At 44.4% G+C, this 19,103-nt stretch overlaps 1 protein-coding gene across 1 annotated transcript in view; it reads left to right on the forward strand.

Moving 5' to 3' along the window:
* Nucleotides 1–18,884, forward strand: part of LOC144128643 (cell adhesion molecule Dscam1-like) — a 160,387-nt gene extending 141,503 nt beyond the window's left edge. The window contains exons 19-26 of the mRNA XM_077662192.1: nucleotides 2,677–2,775; nucleotides 7,290–7,475; nucleotides 10,117–10,413; nucleotides 11,588–11,761; nucleotides 13,614–13,766; nucleotides 14,027–14,169; nucleotides 15,795–15,858; nucleotides 17,989–18,884. Of these exons, the coding sequence (XP_077518318.1) occupies nucleotides 2,677–2,775; nucleotides 7,290–7,475; nucleotides 10,117–10,413; nucleotides 11,588–11,761; nucleotides 13,614–13,766; nucleotides 14,027–14,169; nucleotides 15,795–15,858; nucleotides 17,989–18,146 (1,274 nt within the window). The 3' untranslated portion in view covers nucleotides 18,147–18,884. The remainder of the gene's footprint in view (nucleotides 1–2,676; nucleotides 2,776–7,289; nucleotides 7,476–10,116; nucleotides 10,414–11,587; nucleotides 11,762–13,613; nucleotides 13,767–14,026; nucleotides 14,170–15,794; nucleotides 15,859–17,988) is intronic.
* The last annotated feature ends 219 nt before the right edge of the window (nucleotides 18,885–19,103 follow it).

The raw sequence follows: 19,103 nt of genomic DNA on the forward strand, positions 1-19,103 counted from the left end.
AACAAAACAAAAATACAAAATATAATAAGTGATTTGTCATATATCTGCAAACATTAGCACCATTTCTTAGCGCTTCTATGAGTTCTAGTTTTGTTTTGAACTTTCAAACACCACAAGTTTTTCAATAAATATATGCGGCGCTTGATATCCCCTCATCATTTTACGATATTTATAAAGCATTGCCTCTCTGTGTACTGCCTTTCTTAAAGCAGCATTTTTCTTAGACTTTAATCGTATTCCTGAAGTAAGGATGTGTCAGCACCACTTCTGCTAAACGTTATCACGCTGCTAATATTTGTACCATACGATATAGTGCGCAATATTGACATAGTTGCACAATCTATGGCTTCTATTTTGCAGTGACGATGAGTTTCATGAAATGTAGGACTGCAGATTATGATAAACTTAGCTAATACTTTTCATGTGCCTTAAATGCAGTGTAGGTTTAACTCTCCGGTCGAAATCATCGAAGACACAGCTGCAAGCCTGTTACATATACGATGTGTTTCAAGTTGTTCAATACAAATTTATCTGCCCAAAGCTGTGAGAAATGCGTCTTTGCGGTCTGTGCATGTTGATTATATGGAATAGTAGACACTTTTTCAAGAGAGAGCTTTGTTGAGCGTGTTGGTCAGACATTTAAACAAAGGATACTGCACACACAAAAACAACGACAAAAAGGTAAGTGCAACAAGCGCAAACTCGTGACTGATTTATTGTACAGAAAAAACCTGATTTATACCCTCGAAAATGCAATGGTCGTAGGGATGGTCGTAGATATGGTATTTTCTAGAGTATAAAACGTTTTTTCTTTCTCAAATAAACCTGTCACGAGTCTCGATTGTTGTTTTCACCCTCCTCTCCTCATTTGTGTGTGCCGGCACCCTTTATTGAATTGACAGACATTATTTAACTAATAGAGTGCAACGTAAGGCCGAGTAAAGAAATATAATAGACTGATAAGTCTTCAATTGCTGCTTTTAGGTCGCAAGATAATGTTGAGAAATCCAAGGGTTTGGAGGTCGTAGACAAACACAGTCTATAAAATTTCCGAATCATTATCGTGCTCCGAGTTGTGAAACGTAGAAAATATGCGTTGCGTTAACTTTATGATGCTTTCTTGAGGCCCTTGCTAATTAATCGTATCGTAAACTACCAGTCGCCGCTCAAGCCGGGTGCAAATAATGCGGGTTCCTCTGTAGCTGGAGAAGTTGAACAGAAAGATGTCACCTTCATGCTGTTGGCTTACCACATAAGAATCTCGGATAAAAAGTGTAGCCTGTCCGGTGTCCCTACAAGTGTAATGTATACCATATGCGTTTTTTTTAATACCCGTAGCATATTTCGCAACAGTAGACAAACCATCCAATCTTTATGATCTGTTAAAATTAACAAAAAAGGTAAAATTGTTGAGAAAAATTTGAATCAACTAAGCAAGCATCACCATGGTGCCAGACAACATGAAAAGAACAAATCAGTACATTAACGGCGGGACCTTTATTTAAATTAGGTTTTTGCATGTCACTAAAATATGGCATCTATTATGAAAGAAGGGCAAAAAGAGCCCTAAAAATAAACATTCCGAGGTAGCAAAAGCTCACCGCACTGAAAGAAACCAAATGGATTTGACGGTTGTGGCGACAGCGAATAGACGACATGGGGCTTGTGGCAGTATTAAAGGAGGCTGCATCAAGTTGTCACAGCTAGTGGAAGTCCTTCCTCTTGTATGAACAGAACAGCCGTAAAAAAAGGCGACATCTGTAGCTGGGTTGGCTGTCTTCGTGCATTATTAGAAATTACCTCCGCATAGCGACGAAATAACGGCTATACCAGGCAGGAAGAACTGAGTTCCTCAGTCGTGAACAATAGCATTGACGTCGGTACTGAACAAAACACAGAGAAGAAAAAAAACCAAAACCAGAGTGTCACGCGAAAGTCTTGCAAGTTCTACGTGAGCCATTTCCGGAATCCATGGTGCTCCCTTCATCCAACGTTTTTTGTCCCACAGAGTTACCGCAGTGTTCTCTTTATGTTGTCCGGCTCTTGTGGCTGCTTTCTCGTACTTTGCTCTGCCGTTTGTTTTGTTTTCCTTGGATTTTTCGCTCAGCTACGTTTCAGGACGGTTATTTCTTTTGGCTTCATGCAAGATGGACGGCACATGACGCCTCCGAATGGCAGGAAAAGTAAAAGAAAAGCTACAGCGCGTCATAAAATCTTCCGAGAGAGGGCTGTCTTTGGCTGTGGCTATTACTAGAAGGTAGCAGATTGAAAGCAATGGGAAAAAAACCAAAAGATAATGATGAGCCGTGCCACGAAATCATTAAACAATTTGTCATTGCCATAGCGGTTTTGAACATGAAAAATATTACCCAAAAAAATAAAAATAGTGCACCACTCAAATATCCACACCAGTGGTTTAAGCCAAGTATATTTAATAACCCGACACTGGTCCTAAGTAAAACTGAGAAAACCAAGCAGTAGAGAAAAAAGTGATAATGAACGCTGATCGTAAGATTAGCGCCGCTCGTTTCATGTATGTGCAAACAATGTACGGAGCACAAACGGCAACCAGTTTCGCCATTTTAGACTAGGTAGTGCACACGCCTCCAAGGAATGCAATCCACATATCACGGCGAGGTGACTACTTTTCTGTCCGGTCCATTTTCTCCCTCTCAGCTCCTCCCACATCTCCGTCTATCAAGGCCAGCCCTCTCTCAACAACGTCACTCACTGTACAGTGGGAAAGGGACCCGAAGGACAAGTCCTCAGTTACAGGTAAGTGACCTTTATGTGAGAGCTATCTTAAAGGTCCGCATTGTATATGCAAAGGGCAACTACAAAGGAAACGCCAGTTTACCAGCTCACAGTGCCGAAAATGGAAATTTTGGCCACTTATTCATCGTGGATAATACAACATGGCCCCAATTGCTTATTTCTTTGCGACAAAAACAATGCTGTTCTCGGGCTTCCTCAATTTACAAGACGTGGCTTAGAGGTTTCCTCGTGTGGTTTCTGGGTGACGCAATGGTTCGTATATTTCTGATATCAAAAAAGACAATTCCCATCCGAAAATATCTGCGGGCATCGTGCGACGAGATTTTCGTACTCTCCTTTAAAAATAGCATTCATCTATGAAATAAGTAGAGTTTTTAATTGAAGCTGAATATTTTCTTGCACTTTAGAAAGTTATTCCCTTTAGAAAGCATCACTTTAGAAAGCATGAATATTCATTTAAAATGGCAACCTAATATGCGTTTTATATTTATTTTGTGAAGCTAAAGCTGGGATGTCTCTCTGTTAACATACATTTTTCCTTAATCTGCACTAAATGAAATACAGCCCTCAAATCATCTCAATCTTTCCAACGAAGCTATTTGTAACTTGAGGGTCACATACTCACTCAGCCTCTTAGTAGTGAGCCCCTTGCAGATAAATGTATTAGTTATTCAAGGTCAGAATTAACAGTACGCCTGTTCTCTGGTAGACGGCTTAAAAAAATGGGGGACACTCGAGCTCCACGACAGTGGTTAATCTTCCCCACGCCGGGACATGTTTCCTCCTTCACAATCACAACCGTTATGTGAAGGACCATGGGACATATATGTAAAGCCCCACTTTAAGAAATCAGTACGAACGTGTCTGCGTGACGTAGCGGTAGCGTGTCTGGCTCGCTTGCCGCCGAGGGCCCGAAGGTAAGGGGTTTCCGAAGCGCCGCTGATGTGGCTGGCGCCAGCCATGAGACCCTCTTGTAATAGACTAGTCCTAACATTTCCGTCACGCCGACGGCAACGCCGACACAGCCTTTTCCGCGACACGAAGCCTTTACGCTTTAACGCAAAAAAGGTAAAATTGCGCGCGAGATTATCAGATAGACTCGTCCAGTTACGTAAAGGACACAAACGCCAGATACGAAGATCGAAAACCACAAAGTTGTTTTGTAAAGAGTGCTTCTCCGCAGTCTTTATGAGGCAAAACAAAACGTTAATTGCTTTACTGCTGGTCGCTTCTGGCTTTCTGGCCCCCTCTGAGTCTTCCTTTCTTTTTCTTATTATTTCTTTCGTTGCCAGTTCTTTCGTTCTTTTTACTTTTATTTCTTTTTCTAGTAAATGTTTTGTTTTGAAAATTCGTTTTTCAACCATATTTCAAAACTAAACCAGAACGAAGTTTTCATTTGTCTTTCTCGCTTTTCTTCTACTCTCCTTTCTTCTTCACATTTTTCTTTCTATTATCTCCTTGTTCTTTTCATACACCTCTCTGTCTCTAAATAACCTCCGGTTTAGTTCTTCTTTTATTCCTTTGCATTCTTTTCTAGTCGCGCGAATAACTGGAGAGCCCAATAATTCATACTCGAGACTGTGTCAATATTCAATTCTGAATGATGGTTAGTTATTGCGTTTGAAACAAGAAATCCGCAAACGCGTGACTGCTCTCACGTGCAAGGTATCAAGAATTAGTTTCAATCATGCATAAATCTTCTCGTACGTTTCCTGCGGCCAGGCTTTCGCAAGGCACAGCGGGCGATGTTTTTAGCCTCCTTTATCGCATGTCCTGAAGTGCTGTGAAAGGTTATCAGGCATAACTACCTGGTTACGCAGAGGCATTTACTAAACAAAATTAAGATATTTTACAGTTATCATTTACTTGATTGTCTCTTTATTCCGTTCTACAAACGTACGTTAGCACGAAATCATCTGCCGCAACTCCAGAACACCGACTTCATCCGCACGTTAGAGAATTGCAAATGCAATATGGTGAGTTGCAAATAAGCAACGAAGTAAGTATGCATAAAAAATAAAGGATGCGCCATAAATTCAGTCAAAATGTGAACACGAAACGATGTTTATTATGAATGACCAGCAATGTAGTATCCATTTTACGTAGACATATGAATGAAACAGAAGATGAAACTAGAATGCAATTGATTTTTTTTTGCCGAATCGATGGCGCGACGAAAAAGAAATACATCAACTCGTAGACAACGAGACATCACCTGTAATGAGCGCTCGTGAATGAGAACGACGTAAGAAGGAAATTAAGTTGGCTTTGTCACCGCAGAGAACCCTTGGGTGCAAACGAAGTGGACGAGGAAATTAGTTTTTCGAAAAATCCCACGACAGGACCTTGATTCTCATTTTTAACACATTTTAGCGTGCGCAGTGTGTAGTATTTTTTAAAGATGATCTCAACGGCTCGATGAACTTCCTAAACTTGTTTATTTTAATTAACTGAGCCCAATCACGGGCCCTTTGAAAGCAAATGCTGCCTATTATTTTTCTTTTCTTCGTCCTGGTGTTAAGTTCAGGTTATAAGTGTAATGTGGAGTATATTACGAACGCGCTGTTTACCGCACCAAATTAATGCCTTTAAGACATGGTCCTCATGAAGCAGTCTATCCCATTCGACCTGATGGTGGCTTTAGAAATCCGTTTATTCATAGACAAGTTTTATTAATTTTTTTCTACTACTTGTAAAGGACGTCATATGATTTCGCAGCGATTATTGCTCTATATGGTTGAATTAAAAATAAGACTATATTGTTATTCAAACTGAGTTCTTGCGACGAACTTTTCGTGACCACAACCCTCCCCCCCCCCTCTCCCCCCCCCCACACACACACCCTTCCTCTCATCTACAAGATAGGGTATGCCAAACAGTGTGTTGGATTTCTTAATGCTCGCACGACTATTAAACAAAACTCACTCAGGTGAGAGTTATTCGTCGCCATCTGGACGCAGACAACCTCCTAGTCACCGCACACACAGCATGTAGGCGGGCAGAGCGGATCCGTCCCGCGCCGGCACGGCGCCTTCGCCGTTTCGGTCGGCCGAGTGAGTGGCGCCGAGCAAACAGAGATAGCCGGCAGGGCCATGCCTAGTTCTCCCCTACTCGGCTGCTGGCTGCGCAAACATCGCCCTGTGCAAACAGGATTCGCGTGTCCCTGTCCAGGGCACGAGTGCGCGCTCGCCCTGTCGCCTCTGAGCATCGTGTTCATCCGCTATCGACTGGCGTGCCTGCCGGCTGCCTCCACGCTCCGAACATTTTGAAGACTTTCTTCATTCGGTTTCGGCCGTAGTCATTTCAAATGGTTGGCAGTGCGCTCAGTGGTGTGCCCTGTACCCTTTCATCAGGCTGTTGAAAAGTTCTCGCCGCAGTAGACATGAGCTTTAACCGGCGAATATGTGGCGGATAAATTGCGGTCGCAAACCTCCCCATCAACAACACACGCGCGCTGCTTTGAACGCATTCCGGTCGCATGAGTGACAGCTGCTACATCAGCCGGGTACTCACTGAGCAGAACTAAACTTCGGTTATTCAAACTCACCAGAGCTGCTCTCATGGATTATTATGGTAGCTATCTAATTCAAAGAGTAAGAGGCTGTGTTTTCTATGATTATTTTTAAAAGGCGACTTTTTGCACCTGCTCCGCACGGCGCAATATCCTGTGACATAACCACTAAACAGAACAAAGCAATGCCATCGGGCGATTCAGGTTTTCAAGGTTGGATTTGACGAAATATGGACAACGAAAAAAATTAACTAGTAACAAATAATCACCGTGAAATACGACCCTCAGACACAATTTCGTAAGCAGTGCGGGTTTCTGTGGTTTAGGTTCTCGCGATTTTTGTTTACCGATGCCATACTAGGAAACTATGGTGCCACGTTGAAGAGGTAAATTGCTAACTTCCGAGTCTGAAAGGTAGACTTCCAATGCATGATGTCAAGCTCAATAATATAAAGCTGAACTGTAATATCTACATGGCATTTTCTTTTCCAATTCATGACAAGAAAGGTCTGTAAAATGAATCAAGGAAGACTGAGCGCTAACACAAGTTTTGCGCGAAAAACGATACCGTGCAGAGTGCAGACAAAGAACGTTCTTCTTTCTGAGTGGTTATTTCACAACGCAAATTCCGAGGCGGCTCACAGAAGCCTAAACTATCTAAAGAACGACGTGATACACTGAGACAATGAAGGGTGACATCAATCTTTCGCCCCAATCTCACTGGCACTCTTCAAGTACAGCGCATTGTTCGTAGTGCACTTTTCCCAATCTTGCGGCCGTGGAAACTACGCCAGAGGAACCGCTGCGCCGTGAGTGCATCCAATCAGCGGACGTAGCTCAAACTGCCATGGAGGGCTCTATGTTGCTGGCTCTTTGTTGGAATTACTGGGGAAAATCGCTTCACCTTTTGTGCCTGTATGTGTGTTTGTGTGTGTTTTGGGTTTTAATCCTAACGGAGGCCATTCCTGGGCACTCGTACGCGTGTTGTCGGTGTTTCTGACAGAGTACGTGCTCCACTATGGCACGGAACATGGCGAGTGGAAGAAGCTGCCCCTGAATTCCACTAAGCAGACTTTCGTGCTGGACGGGCTCAAGTGTGGAACAACATACCGCCTCTACATGACTGCCTCCAACAGCCTGGGCACGGGCGAGCCTGGAGAAGAGGTCATTGTACGCACTAAGGGCGCAGGTTCGTAGAAATGAAAATAAGCCAATTTTCGCGCGCAATCCCAGCACTGAAGCGAAACTTGTTAACAGGCCCACGTTCTTTTTGTTCAGTTTCCTTTCGTATTGTGCCCCATTTTGTGCGGCCAAACGTCTCTCTTTATAAACTTCTTTGTTGCTTCTCCCCCCCCCCCCTCACTAAAAAAAAAATTCTTTATCAGTTACTTCTGGTCTCTTTATTTTATAACCTGCGCCGCCTCTTCAATAGATTGCAGGCTTGCCGCTCTCCTATACTGTGTTTTTATGGAGCCCTGCTACAATGTATGAAAATCTTTCTTTTTTCCCTGTGCTTGTCGCATAAAGGTAGTTTTCGTTTGTGGATTGGTCAGCATTTTGTTTCCTTTATACGGATGTCGGCGACAACCAAGTCAGTATCCACCTATGCCGGCGCATCAGTGGCGGTGCTGAGCGCCCACATCGATGCCTCAAATACTGCGTTGATATGCCAAAGAACGTATATCAATCAAACAGGACAAAAAATACAAACCACGTTCACACGTCAAGCGCCATCTAGTGTATTTTTTAGCTTTTTAGTGATCTTTATCGTAATCATGGGCTTACTTAACGGTTCGCTTTTATTTATTTTTTCAGATGTTTTTGCGTTCTCACATTTTCTCCACGTTTTTCAAGTTCGTCTAATTCTGGTCTTACAATTTGCGCGTTTGATTATTTCTTCCGTACCACATCACTAAAAGTGTCTATATTCCCTCCTAGTTCTGGCCTCCATCATCGTCACATGCATGCGATTCTTCAGCGACACAGCGTTTGTTTTCATTCTGCAATTTGCGTCATGTGCTTCGTTAAGCGATTTTATCTGTCGCCGTTACTCCAGTACATAGCAGGCATATGTCGTATATTTCCCCATGAAGAGCTGTCTTTCTGGGATGCGTTACATTTGTATTGCACCATATTTAGGTGCACCATTTCCAGACGCATTAAAAGCGTCTTCATTAATGCGGCCTCATCTCGGCATATTCATTTGGAATTCGATTGTTCACCGGTGGTCCTATCTGCACAACTTGTGCTGAAGCACCTCGCGGCCGCCGCATTGCGTGACGAAAGACCTTTCGATCGATTCCTTCTTTCATTCTCTAAGTTATATAAAAGTCGCAGATTCTCAGCTACGGCTTCGTTTCAGTATCACATTTTATTTCTTCTTTCCTTTATTCCTTTTGCTTAGTGCGAAAACATCAATACTTCTGGGTCTTGTTTTCAGGTGCAGACGTTCTTATTTGGCAATGAACTCTTTGGGGAAATTAAGTGGCTAATAAGAAATGATAATTTCAGGCGGGAAGTGCGAAACTCTCATCAGTTCCTCGTTGGGAGTAGGATAAGGTACAGGATGTTCTGCGCGCCTATTCTAAGCCAAAAAGTTGGCTTATTATTAAAAAGATAACCTCGGTAGTTCGTTGTAAGGCCGGGAAAATTAATGCCATGAAAGAGAACAAAAATTAAATGGATTGGTAGTGCTTTGGTGAGCAACGCTTTTCTCTCAGTAACAATCCACCATTTGTAACGCGATAGCGCTAAAAGGGAAGCAAAGGCGTTATGAGAAAAAATGCATGTCTGTTGCCATAAAATTCTTTCATTGACTAGAGGGCACTGACATAACCAGACCGGATAATCCTCATTTTCGGAAGCAACGCTCCATTAATAAATCGAATAATTCTTATTGGCTGAAGAAAAGAGGCGTCGCCAGACCGGTTTTAATACCATCAGACCAGAAGTGACATCACTTCCGCTAAAGGCATCAACAGCCTCAAATGCTATAGCATTGGTAGCATATACGATAATTAGACGTGCCTTTGAATTTTTCAAGTGAACATGCATGGACATTTTTCATGTCACCCGATAACAAAAACAGCCACGCTCTTCCCGCTTTCTACCCATTTTTTATGATATGGAGAGAAAGCTCTTCCTTGTGCAATGTTGCAGTTACGTTTTCTTTGCGATTTTCTTTTTTTATAGATATCATCGCCGTTACCTTTTCATAACTTAGTCACAGTACACAAGCTGAAAAAAATTCATGCTGAAAACTTCGAAGGTGATTACCTAAGCAAACTGCTCTCTTATCCGGGGAAATTATCCGTGAATGTCCGAGGATATCTGAAATATCGCGCTCGTAACAGCAAGAGTAGTGTTGGCGTTCTTCCATTTCTCATGAATGAGGACACGCTTTGGTGGCATTTTCAAGAACTTTTCGTTCACTAGACAGGCTATCAACAGAACCGTTATACCTATATTCCTCCTACGAGGCGATCATTGCCAGTGCTGCACATTGGATTCGATGAGTCATAGAATCGCTGCGGACGCGAACATTGCAATTTCAACATACCGGACGAGAAATATCTGACTTCGCTCGTTTCTGCGGCTCTGACCTTCGCCCCCGTCAAAATACTTTCTCCTCAGTGCTCTATTGACTCTTGACGACGACATTCGGTCAGCTAAAGAAAAATTCTATGGTAGTCAGTGAAAGTTATTCGCTTTAAAATTTGTAAGAAGCGAGAGCAATATATTAGGCATTGCTTCTCGTAAAGAATTCTAAAGGGTACGTTCAACTTTACAGCGCAAATATCGTTTCACTGCACATGTCCTCAATGGCGCAGCACCCATTTCACCACCGCTGGACAAATTTATCACGACCAACGCGACGAGCGCCACTCTGCACCTGGGCGCGTGGTCTACCGGCGGCTGCCCCGTGACGCGCTTCGCCGTCCAGTACCGTCTCAAGTTCCACCCGGCCTGGCTGCCACTAGCCGATGCCCTGAGTCCACGCCGGCGGCATTACGTGCTAGCTGACCTGGTGCCCGGTCGCCAGTACCAGGTGCAGGTGGTAGCCCACAGCGAAGCGGGTGCCACTCAGGCCGACTTCGAATTCCCCACGCCGGCTCTCTCGGCTGCAGGTAACCGAATCAGGAGTATGGCTTTGCACTGTCTAAACCTCTGGCTGAGTGATTGACAGAGGGTAAAGATAAAGCTCATACTGCGCTAGTTGATGTGCGGTTTATTACGAGCTCTATATACTGGGAAAACTACACATGGTGCAAGGTCTTGCTCACGAAAAAAAACACCAGTCCTGCTCTTCAGTGTTTAACCTCGGTACTTGCGGTGCTTCGTAAATATTAGAATAACTGGTGTTCATTGCTGTTTCTAATGAATTACACCCTGCTTAATACCATAATAATTACTCGACTATCTATCTCTTGTTTTACGACCTCTAGCTTTATGGACTTCCATTCTGGCAGTACGGTTCATAAAGAATACTATAACACAACAAATTTTTTGTAGATTTATATTTGGTAATGACCACATTAAGTTGTTACGGCGAAGGCGAGACTTGTAGTTGTGTATAAAAACGCCTGAATCAATTGTTTCGGCACTCTTTGAAAAGTTGTGGTGTCTTGTCTTTCCACTTTTTGTTACGAGCTCCAACAGGTTCAGTGTAGCATTGCGAATCATAAGATTTCAAAACAGAACTGGATGCGAGCAGTGCAGCTGCAGTTTGAAACGACCTGTAATAAAATTGTGAGATTACCAAATCTAATGATACTGAGATATTTTTTCTACTAAGCAAAATGATTCATAGCGGGAAACAGCTAAGTACTATAGGCGGAGCAGCAAGACGGGTATATAACTTACGGAGTTGTACCCACACAAATGAAAGTACGCAATATTTATCTCCATTCATTCAGCGAAGCGGTTACGAAGATATTCTACTCCCTGTTCTGGAATATCGAATATCCGCACACCTCTACTTGTGTGTCATTCCTGATCTCTGCGCAATATATCGAGCCCGTAAATTTACATTTGTTCAAAAGTCCAAGCTTTTGTCCTTCCTGAAATTTTTAAAGGCTACATTGCCAAACCGTGAAACAGTTGTGAATGCCCGCTTAAAATAAGGAATGACGAAATCTCGTCTGGTCAGGTAGTAGATCTATATGTCAAAATAAAGGAATAACGCGGACCAAAAAAGGTTGTTGCTAAAAGATGTTATGTGCCTGCTAATCGCGAATTTTTCGGTGTTTCGACCTTCTGCACTTCATAAGGGCAACCGCATTCCGGCAATCGTTTACGCAGTGGCCACGTTGATTCCTACAGCGATTCAAGACCAGGCAGCTCTTCCTCTGCACAAGAACGTGGCAATCGTCGCACCGTTGGCGGTGTCTGCGATTCTGGTCGTTGTGGCCATCATCACCGTGTACATCTGCCTCAGGAGAAACAGCTCTCGCTGCAGCAGCCCCACTGCTAATGGTAAGCTTCCAGCAGAGTCTTTTAACTCTAGGGTTTTGTCGTTCACCTTAATGCCGACTCTAGTAGCAATTATTTCAAACTTGAACTTGGCTTGAAGCCGAGAACAGTCAACAATAGCGAGTACAGCTAAGCGATTCTTGCAATAGTCCTCGAGACATTACGCGAATGCTTAGCTTGGACTTCGTTGGCAATGCTCCTCTTCAATTCGGCTATTTCCAATGCCTAATACTGTTTTCATTTTGTCCAGAATTCATAAGCACTTGATTCGCTATGGCATCTAGACTTGTGTTACGGGTACGTGGGACAAAAATAAAGTGAACATGACGGCCCAGTTTCCTCATGGGAGCTGTTTGATGTAAGAAAATATAATGAAATCTTCGTGGGAAATGTACAAAAAATTGAATGGCTATCCTACAACTCCTAGCGCAGGAAATCAGTGCAAGCTTGCATGCAACGATTTTTACGCGCAGAAGGGTGCTACCGCTATAAAACTAAAAGGAGATCCTACCTAGACGACGGCACGATTATGCAGCTAGCGGTGATTCTGCTTCGGCCTCCTCGCACTTGCGAGCCAGGGCAGATCACTTGTGCTCAGCGTACAATGCACCGCAGCCGTGGCCTAGTGGCTTCAGCATCCGCCTTGAATGCAGGAGGTGCAGGGCTCGATCCGCTGTGCCGCCGGGTGCTCACTGGTGATACAATGGGGCCAAGCTTCCCCTGGCATGGCGCTCGGTTTATTCAGGGTGAAGTGCTTGAGAAATGACTCTTTGACACCACCTTGAGCCAACGAATATACCTTGTGTCATGGCGCTCATTGGCCGCAGATATCCTTGCGCCATGAAAATTCACTCTTATCACCATCATCAGTAGCAGCAACAGCATACATTAGCCTACCTTGTGCCCGTGCTGGTCCGCCAAGCGCCGCGCCAAGACTGGCTGTCAGAGCCAGCCGTCATCGCTTCTATTGCGTGGCTTTGCGCCCTCCAGAGCCGTGACTCACTCACTTCGCAATATTACGCCCCGTTCTTTCACTTAACGGCCTCTCCTGCTTTGTTCATTCGCTTACCTGCGCCGCCTCTCACCCTTTCCTGACTCGATGCTATCTGCTTCGCTTTTACCTACGCTCTGCGAGGTGTGCACCGCAGACACTTTTTGGAAAAAAATGACGACGAACCCGTTTTGATCTGGAAGCTTTGACTAAGAGGCATGCGCTGTAAAATTCTAGAAAAGACGTTAACACATTGCTATTTTAATGTAATGTCTTTGTTGTCACGTGTAGCCTGTTTATAGCAGAATTGTGGGTGTCTCTGTGAGCAGTTACTCATCTGCGCTGTGATCAGCACTTAACTCCATGCTCATCATGAAGCGCATGTGGTTGGTTCTTATCCGGAACATGACATTTTTGCGAGCAGCGAGTTTCAATAAACATTTCCAAACAAATAGCCGGTAAAGTTAGAATATCTGATTTTTTTTACCTTCTATAAAGCCTTACGCTTATGCCCCATCACCTCAAAGAGTGGACGTGCAGGAGCATTCTAAGGCCCTCTGTCGAGTACTATGGGAAGGAGATGTTCAGTTGAAAGGAAGTCATGCTGCTCTTCAATTGCAGTCTAAATCAAAACAAACTAGATAGAAACAGCAGAAATGACTTGAAGCAAGGGAGGAGACACCACGAGCGCTGACTATCTTGTGGCGGATTTTTACTCCAAGAAGCTCAGGAATGTATATACGTTTGACTTGATAAGTACCAGAAAATAATTTCAAAAGGTGCACAACGTGGCATGACAAAGACAACGGCTCAACATTTGTGCTGAAAACAAAGCACACCTACTCTCTTTTGTCGGGTCATCAGGAGGTCCGCATCCGAGGAAGTTGTACCTGGACGATGCAGTGATCCTGTCGGAGTTCAGCCAGAAGCAAGGAACCCTCAAGGACACGCTGTCACGTTCCTCGTACTATGCCTCACCAGCCCAGAAGCCTGTCCCTGTAGCCTCCAAGAACGACAGTGAGTTAAAAAAAATCTCTTTGCATGACAACAAACAGAAAGGACCTAAAAAGCATTCACGAATTGAACATCAGAAGTCACAACCAAAAGCACGTTTTTTTTTTTTTCTGTTCCATGACTAACTAGAATTTCTCTATTCTTATATCCAACCATAAATGGCATTTAGCTTACTTTTCGACGTCGGAAGCTTTCTCACCGGCAGGGACAGTTAGTACTGATATTGAGGTACTTTTGCATCTGTTGGGACTAAACCTTCGCAGAGCAACTAAGAGACCAGCAAAGGTGCGACGCGTATGCTGAGGCGGAAACAACCTACTGCGAGCATCCGCAGCCGGTCAGCCGGAAATCAACGTCGGAGCAGTTCACGACGGGGGCGCCACCAACGCCTCTCTCACTGACGCTGGTGAGCTGCTCATTGGTCTACGCGCATTTTCGGCGGCCGAAGAGTTGTATTTTAAGAGACAGGTTGTTATTTTGTTTCTCTGGGTACAGTTCTTGCATGCATTCGATATATTGTTTCTGAGGATTTGCACTTCTTATGCACCCTAGTGCAAGCTTATGAAAAGAGTTCATTTATGCTAAATTCCTCTGCAGAGAGTAACACACGAAAATATTGATTACCGGCATCAGATGCGCCAAGGTTCTGCTGCTAGCGTGGAAGCCACAAAAAAAAATTAAGGAATCATGGTTTAGGAAATATATCTCCTGAGCAGCATGCTTTAAAATGCTTTAATCAACATGCCCGCAAACGGTCAGCAACAATCTCGTGCCTCCAGATTATTAACTCTAGCGTGAACTCAATCACCGGCTAAATCTACTCAGCTGAAAATTAATAATTGGCTTTTGGAGAAAGGAAATGGCGCTGAAATGGTCTCACATATCGGCGGGCACCTGAAACGCGCCGTAAAGGGAGGGATAAAGGAGGGGCTAAAAGACAAAAAAGAAGAAAGAGGTCCTGTAGTGGAGGTTCTTCAAATCTTCTCAGTTAAAAATCAAATCAGGTACTCATAGATAGACGTTGTGTTTTGAGAGTTTGTTTCTGATGCCGAAAATTAAAGTCAAAATTAACATATTAGCTGGGATACGACCATTTTGACTGATAATACAGGAACACCACAACATAGACTTCTATTCACGCAGCATTCATTCAACAAAAGAAAGCACGCCAGGTTCGTATCTATAGAAGATTAAAATGCTCACTACATCTCCTTCATGAGAAGGCCCGAGAAGAGGGCGCCACTGTAGCAAAACTTCTTATTTCTCTAAATTGTGCCTAATCCGGCAAAGTCGTTAATTAGAAGCGTCATATCATTACAGTAAAAAAAAACGTTGACGTAATGTTCTTCTTCATTAACGTGTTCCGAGTCGGACACAAAAACTTTCTGAAGGGTTAATGTAAGGATCAGTGGTGTGCTCAGTTGCTCTACAGCCTTGGTCTCCGCGTCTATTGCGGTTTTGGATGCATTCCAAGAGCGATTGTTGTGTCTCGTGCATATTTCATATCAGGATGAACAACTAGCGTTACATTTATCTTCCACGTCTTCCCGTGTGGTGCCAATACCAAACTCCTATCGCTCAACTAAGCGGTAGAAAGAAAAAAAACATCTTCGAACAATCCTTCGTACTCAGTGGTGTGCGGCTTCATTTGTTATTTCTGCTGGAGGGGAGGAGGAGGGGGTACTCAAAACCCGTATAAAGTGTCGCGCTATGGAGAAACAGCATTTCTGGCTGTGTGTTGCAGCCTCCCACGCAGCACCAGGCGCGATGGGTAATTAAGCCAATGTCCATGCAGTCGACCAGCGCCTCCCCTCTCGTCATCACTATCTTCCAGCTCCGGGAAAGCTCTAATTCTGCCGCGCGACAAAACGTCCCAGCTTGTTCAGAGAGACCGAAGTATGGTTGTCAGGGCAGGGAAGAAGGAGGGATAGGGTGGAAGGGGCAGAAAGGCGACGCCCACAGAGACGGCTCTCGTCGGGACACCGTGCACGCGCAGCTTCTAATTGCGATGCATGTCGGCCGTCTTTTCAGACCAGCTGCCCAATAACTCCTCGGGCGACCCTGTCCAACGTGAGGGCATCCGTCTGTGCCGCCGGTGAGTGCAGCGTCCGTTTATCCCTGGCCAAAGTGCCTTTCTCTCCCTCGCGCCCTTCTCCGGTGCCCCTCTTCCCCCTGTTCCCTTCCCTCGTAGTCGTTTGGCGAACGGCGAATGATCGTCCCGTCCCCGCGGAAGCCCCCGGGGAATGCCCCGTTACGGTCGCTCCGCTCCGACAGGCTTCATACGGAGAAAGGTTGCTTCTCCTATCCTCTCTAAGTGAAGCTTTCTGCATAGAATTGAATTGGTAGCAGGCCTCCTCCTTTGACGCTCTGCGAATTAGGAGGAGCATTTGATGCGTTAGGAATGTCGCTGGGAAAATGGAATGCGCTGGAGGATACATAGAAAAGGAGGCGGTAATTATGTTTCGTTTAGCAGAAAATGGAGAAATCATGGAAGGCGTTCAGTCTTGCTGGAGAAAAAAAATGCGAGGATACAGGCCAATTATGGCAGGATATGGTTGAGATGCTTGAATAAGCTGTTTCTTTTCAAGCAAGCATGAATACCTACGCGATTAGTGACCTGTTAGGAAGTATAGCTGCAATAAATTTATTTCTACGGATGCTCTCGTTAGCTTGTGAACACGGAAATATGCCTCACGAGAGTGTGGATGTCTTAAATTCTGGCGTACCTTATGAGCAATCATCGCTTTTCGCTGTCTTGCTTAGTGACAAAAAATAGTATGAATATTAATAGCAAACAGCACCAATATAAGCAACAAAATAAATGTTTTGTAGTTTCGGTAGCGAACGTTGTGTATACAAGTTCCGGCTGCATGGACCGCTGCTCTTACGGCGCGTTTAGGCTTCTTAACTAAGCAGTAGCGCCACATGTCTCGACGAGCAGTCTAGCATGCATGTCAATAAATGTACTCGCTTTGTCACCAGCGTCGAAAGTAGGCGCTACGGGAAAGTGACGCGGCACTGAGTCAGTAATGTCTTTGGAAGGTGTATCTTATCTGGGATGAATTGGCACACATCGTTTAATAAAGATACCGAAGGCTTGATGAACTGAAAGTGAGAAGCGCTCATGTAAGTTCAAAATAACAAAAAGAAAACGCTGACGAATGCCATGCGTGAAAAGAAGGCGGATGTTTCGGCTTCCGTTCGGATGCCGAAACGTAAGTCTTCTTACAGCCCTAACCATTCCTCGCCGTTTGTTTTCATGTATTGAAATTAACTCAAGATTGCACGTTTATAGATACTTGCAATAGTAAAACGACCACATGTCGGAGACTACAAACCATGGTCGGCGCGGCTAACCGTCTAACAAGGTGAACACGTGATGACGCATCTCAGTCTGCATGGACTCGCCCACCAAGCACAAGCTCCTTAAAGAAAAGCGGCTACGGGTGGCAGCAGTTACAAGAACCTCTAGAGGTTCGGGTTACACAGCTGAAGTATTTTCACTAAAGTGAAATGAAAACCTGCGAACGCTATCTTAATGTCCCTTTTCTAAGATGCAATTAGTCGGAATTTGCTTCAAGACCTAGAAATGACACCATGCTTATCGAACAATAAGAGTCGTAGGTTCACAGACCACGTTCATGCGTGGCCATCGCGCTTTTGGGTATCAACGAAAAGGTTATGAAGTGCCGCGGGCACAGCAGAGTCTTGACAGCTTCGGAAGGAAGAGGCTGCTAAACTGCGCTAATACGGCGTGTAGAAGCAGCTGCCGTGCTGATCCACGAAAGGCATGCATTCCCGTGCACATGCGGAGCCACTGCCGCACAAAAATAAAAAAAGTTGCGACACCTCGAATCATACGCTTGCCTTGCGGCTACAAGCGGCCGTATTTACACAGTCCAACTGATGTTCTTGTGGCATACACCGATTTGATCACTACAGCCCACTGAGAAAATATGGCACGTTGATGCGAGTTACATGCACGAGAACAAAGGAGTTATGCCACTTGCACTCAGCTTACAAGTAAAGAAACATCAAGTTAGCAGAATGGTGCTGGTAAATGTACATTTTCAGACAAATCCGTAGAATTACTTACTGAATAGAAAGCAGAACGACTTCAAAGCAATAAAAATCTCAATTAAATTTCCGGCTAACGATTCCTGCCACTTTCATGAGGTGAATAAAATTATTTTTTTCTAGCTCGGTATTTGATTGTCATTTGCAGATGGCCGGATCAGCCACTCGGTCCTGCCACAGGACAAGTACGCTGAGCAGTACGGCAGCAACTCGAGCCAATCGGGTGACAGCCTGGCGGGCGACAGATGTGCCTCGTCCGGCAGCTTACGGAGGCCTCAGATACGACGCTTCGAGTTCGCCAGCTAACGTACACCACGCCCGATCAACACCGCCCGCTTGCATCGCCACGGACTAATGGACACGAAACCTGTGCGCTATCCCTCGGCTTTTGCTGAAGCAGGTCTAAGGTGTTTGCTCCGATTACAAGGACAAGAAGTTTGTGACAAGCTACTGCCGGGTTACGACGTGTGCCGGATCAGAACTACGCCACTCCAGCTTGATACAAACGTCTGTGCAGACCCATAGCTTAAGAGCTGCGCTGTTCACCATCAAAAATACGTGACCGTACCTTTGGTACTTTCTTAAGGGGCGAGGTCTTTTAGTTCACTTAAATGCTTCACACTATTTCAGAACATAGCTCTTTCAGGGAAGATTGATTCGAATCGTGACGTCTTTTAGTCTCAGTGCTGAAAGAAAAAGGAATCTGTGTTTCTGAAGCGTATGGCTAGAAGTCGCGATACGATTGAAATGTAAGAATGCAGAATCCAGCCGCCACTTAATTTCAGTCGTCGCAGGTGAGAGATTTCCTTGATTTTGTCTTTAGAGCAAAGGCAATAAGCAGGCGCTGAAAAATATTTTTCAGCGGGACATAAGTTGCCGCCTTCCAGGTGGTCAATGAAGTCGCCTCATTCGTGCAGTTCTTCTTGTCTACTGTGTGAGACGCATGGACAACAACGTGGTGTGCACCGCCACAAGCGAAACCGCCAAATGCGCAGAGTGATGAACGTTACGTTTTTAACCAAGTGATTGAACCTGTTGTGAATAAAGAAAATAAAAATACATTCCCTGAGTGCTTCACTTCTAAAATATCGCTGAAAGTTTTTTTGCAGAATGTTTGTTGGGACCAAAAATAATCTGTGGTTTTTAAAGGGGTTGAGACAATAAATTTTGGGGCTACAGTAAGCTTGTTATGGGCTTCTTCTCTATGTAAGGTCACCCGCAGTGAACTATTGGATGCAACAAACGCTTAAAATATATTTTACT

This window comes from Amblyomma americanum, chromosome 4, assembly GCF_052857255.1.
Source record: "Amblyomma americanum isolate KBUSLIRL-KWMA chromosome 4, ASM5285725v1, whole genome shotgun sequence".
NCBI lineage: Eukaryota > Metazoa > Arthropoda > Arachnida > Ixodida > Ixodidae > Amblyomma > Amblyomma americanum.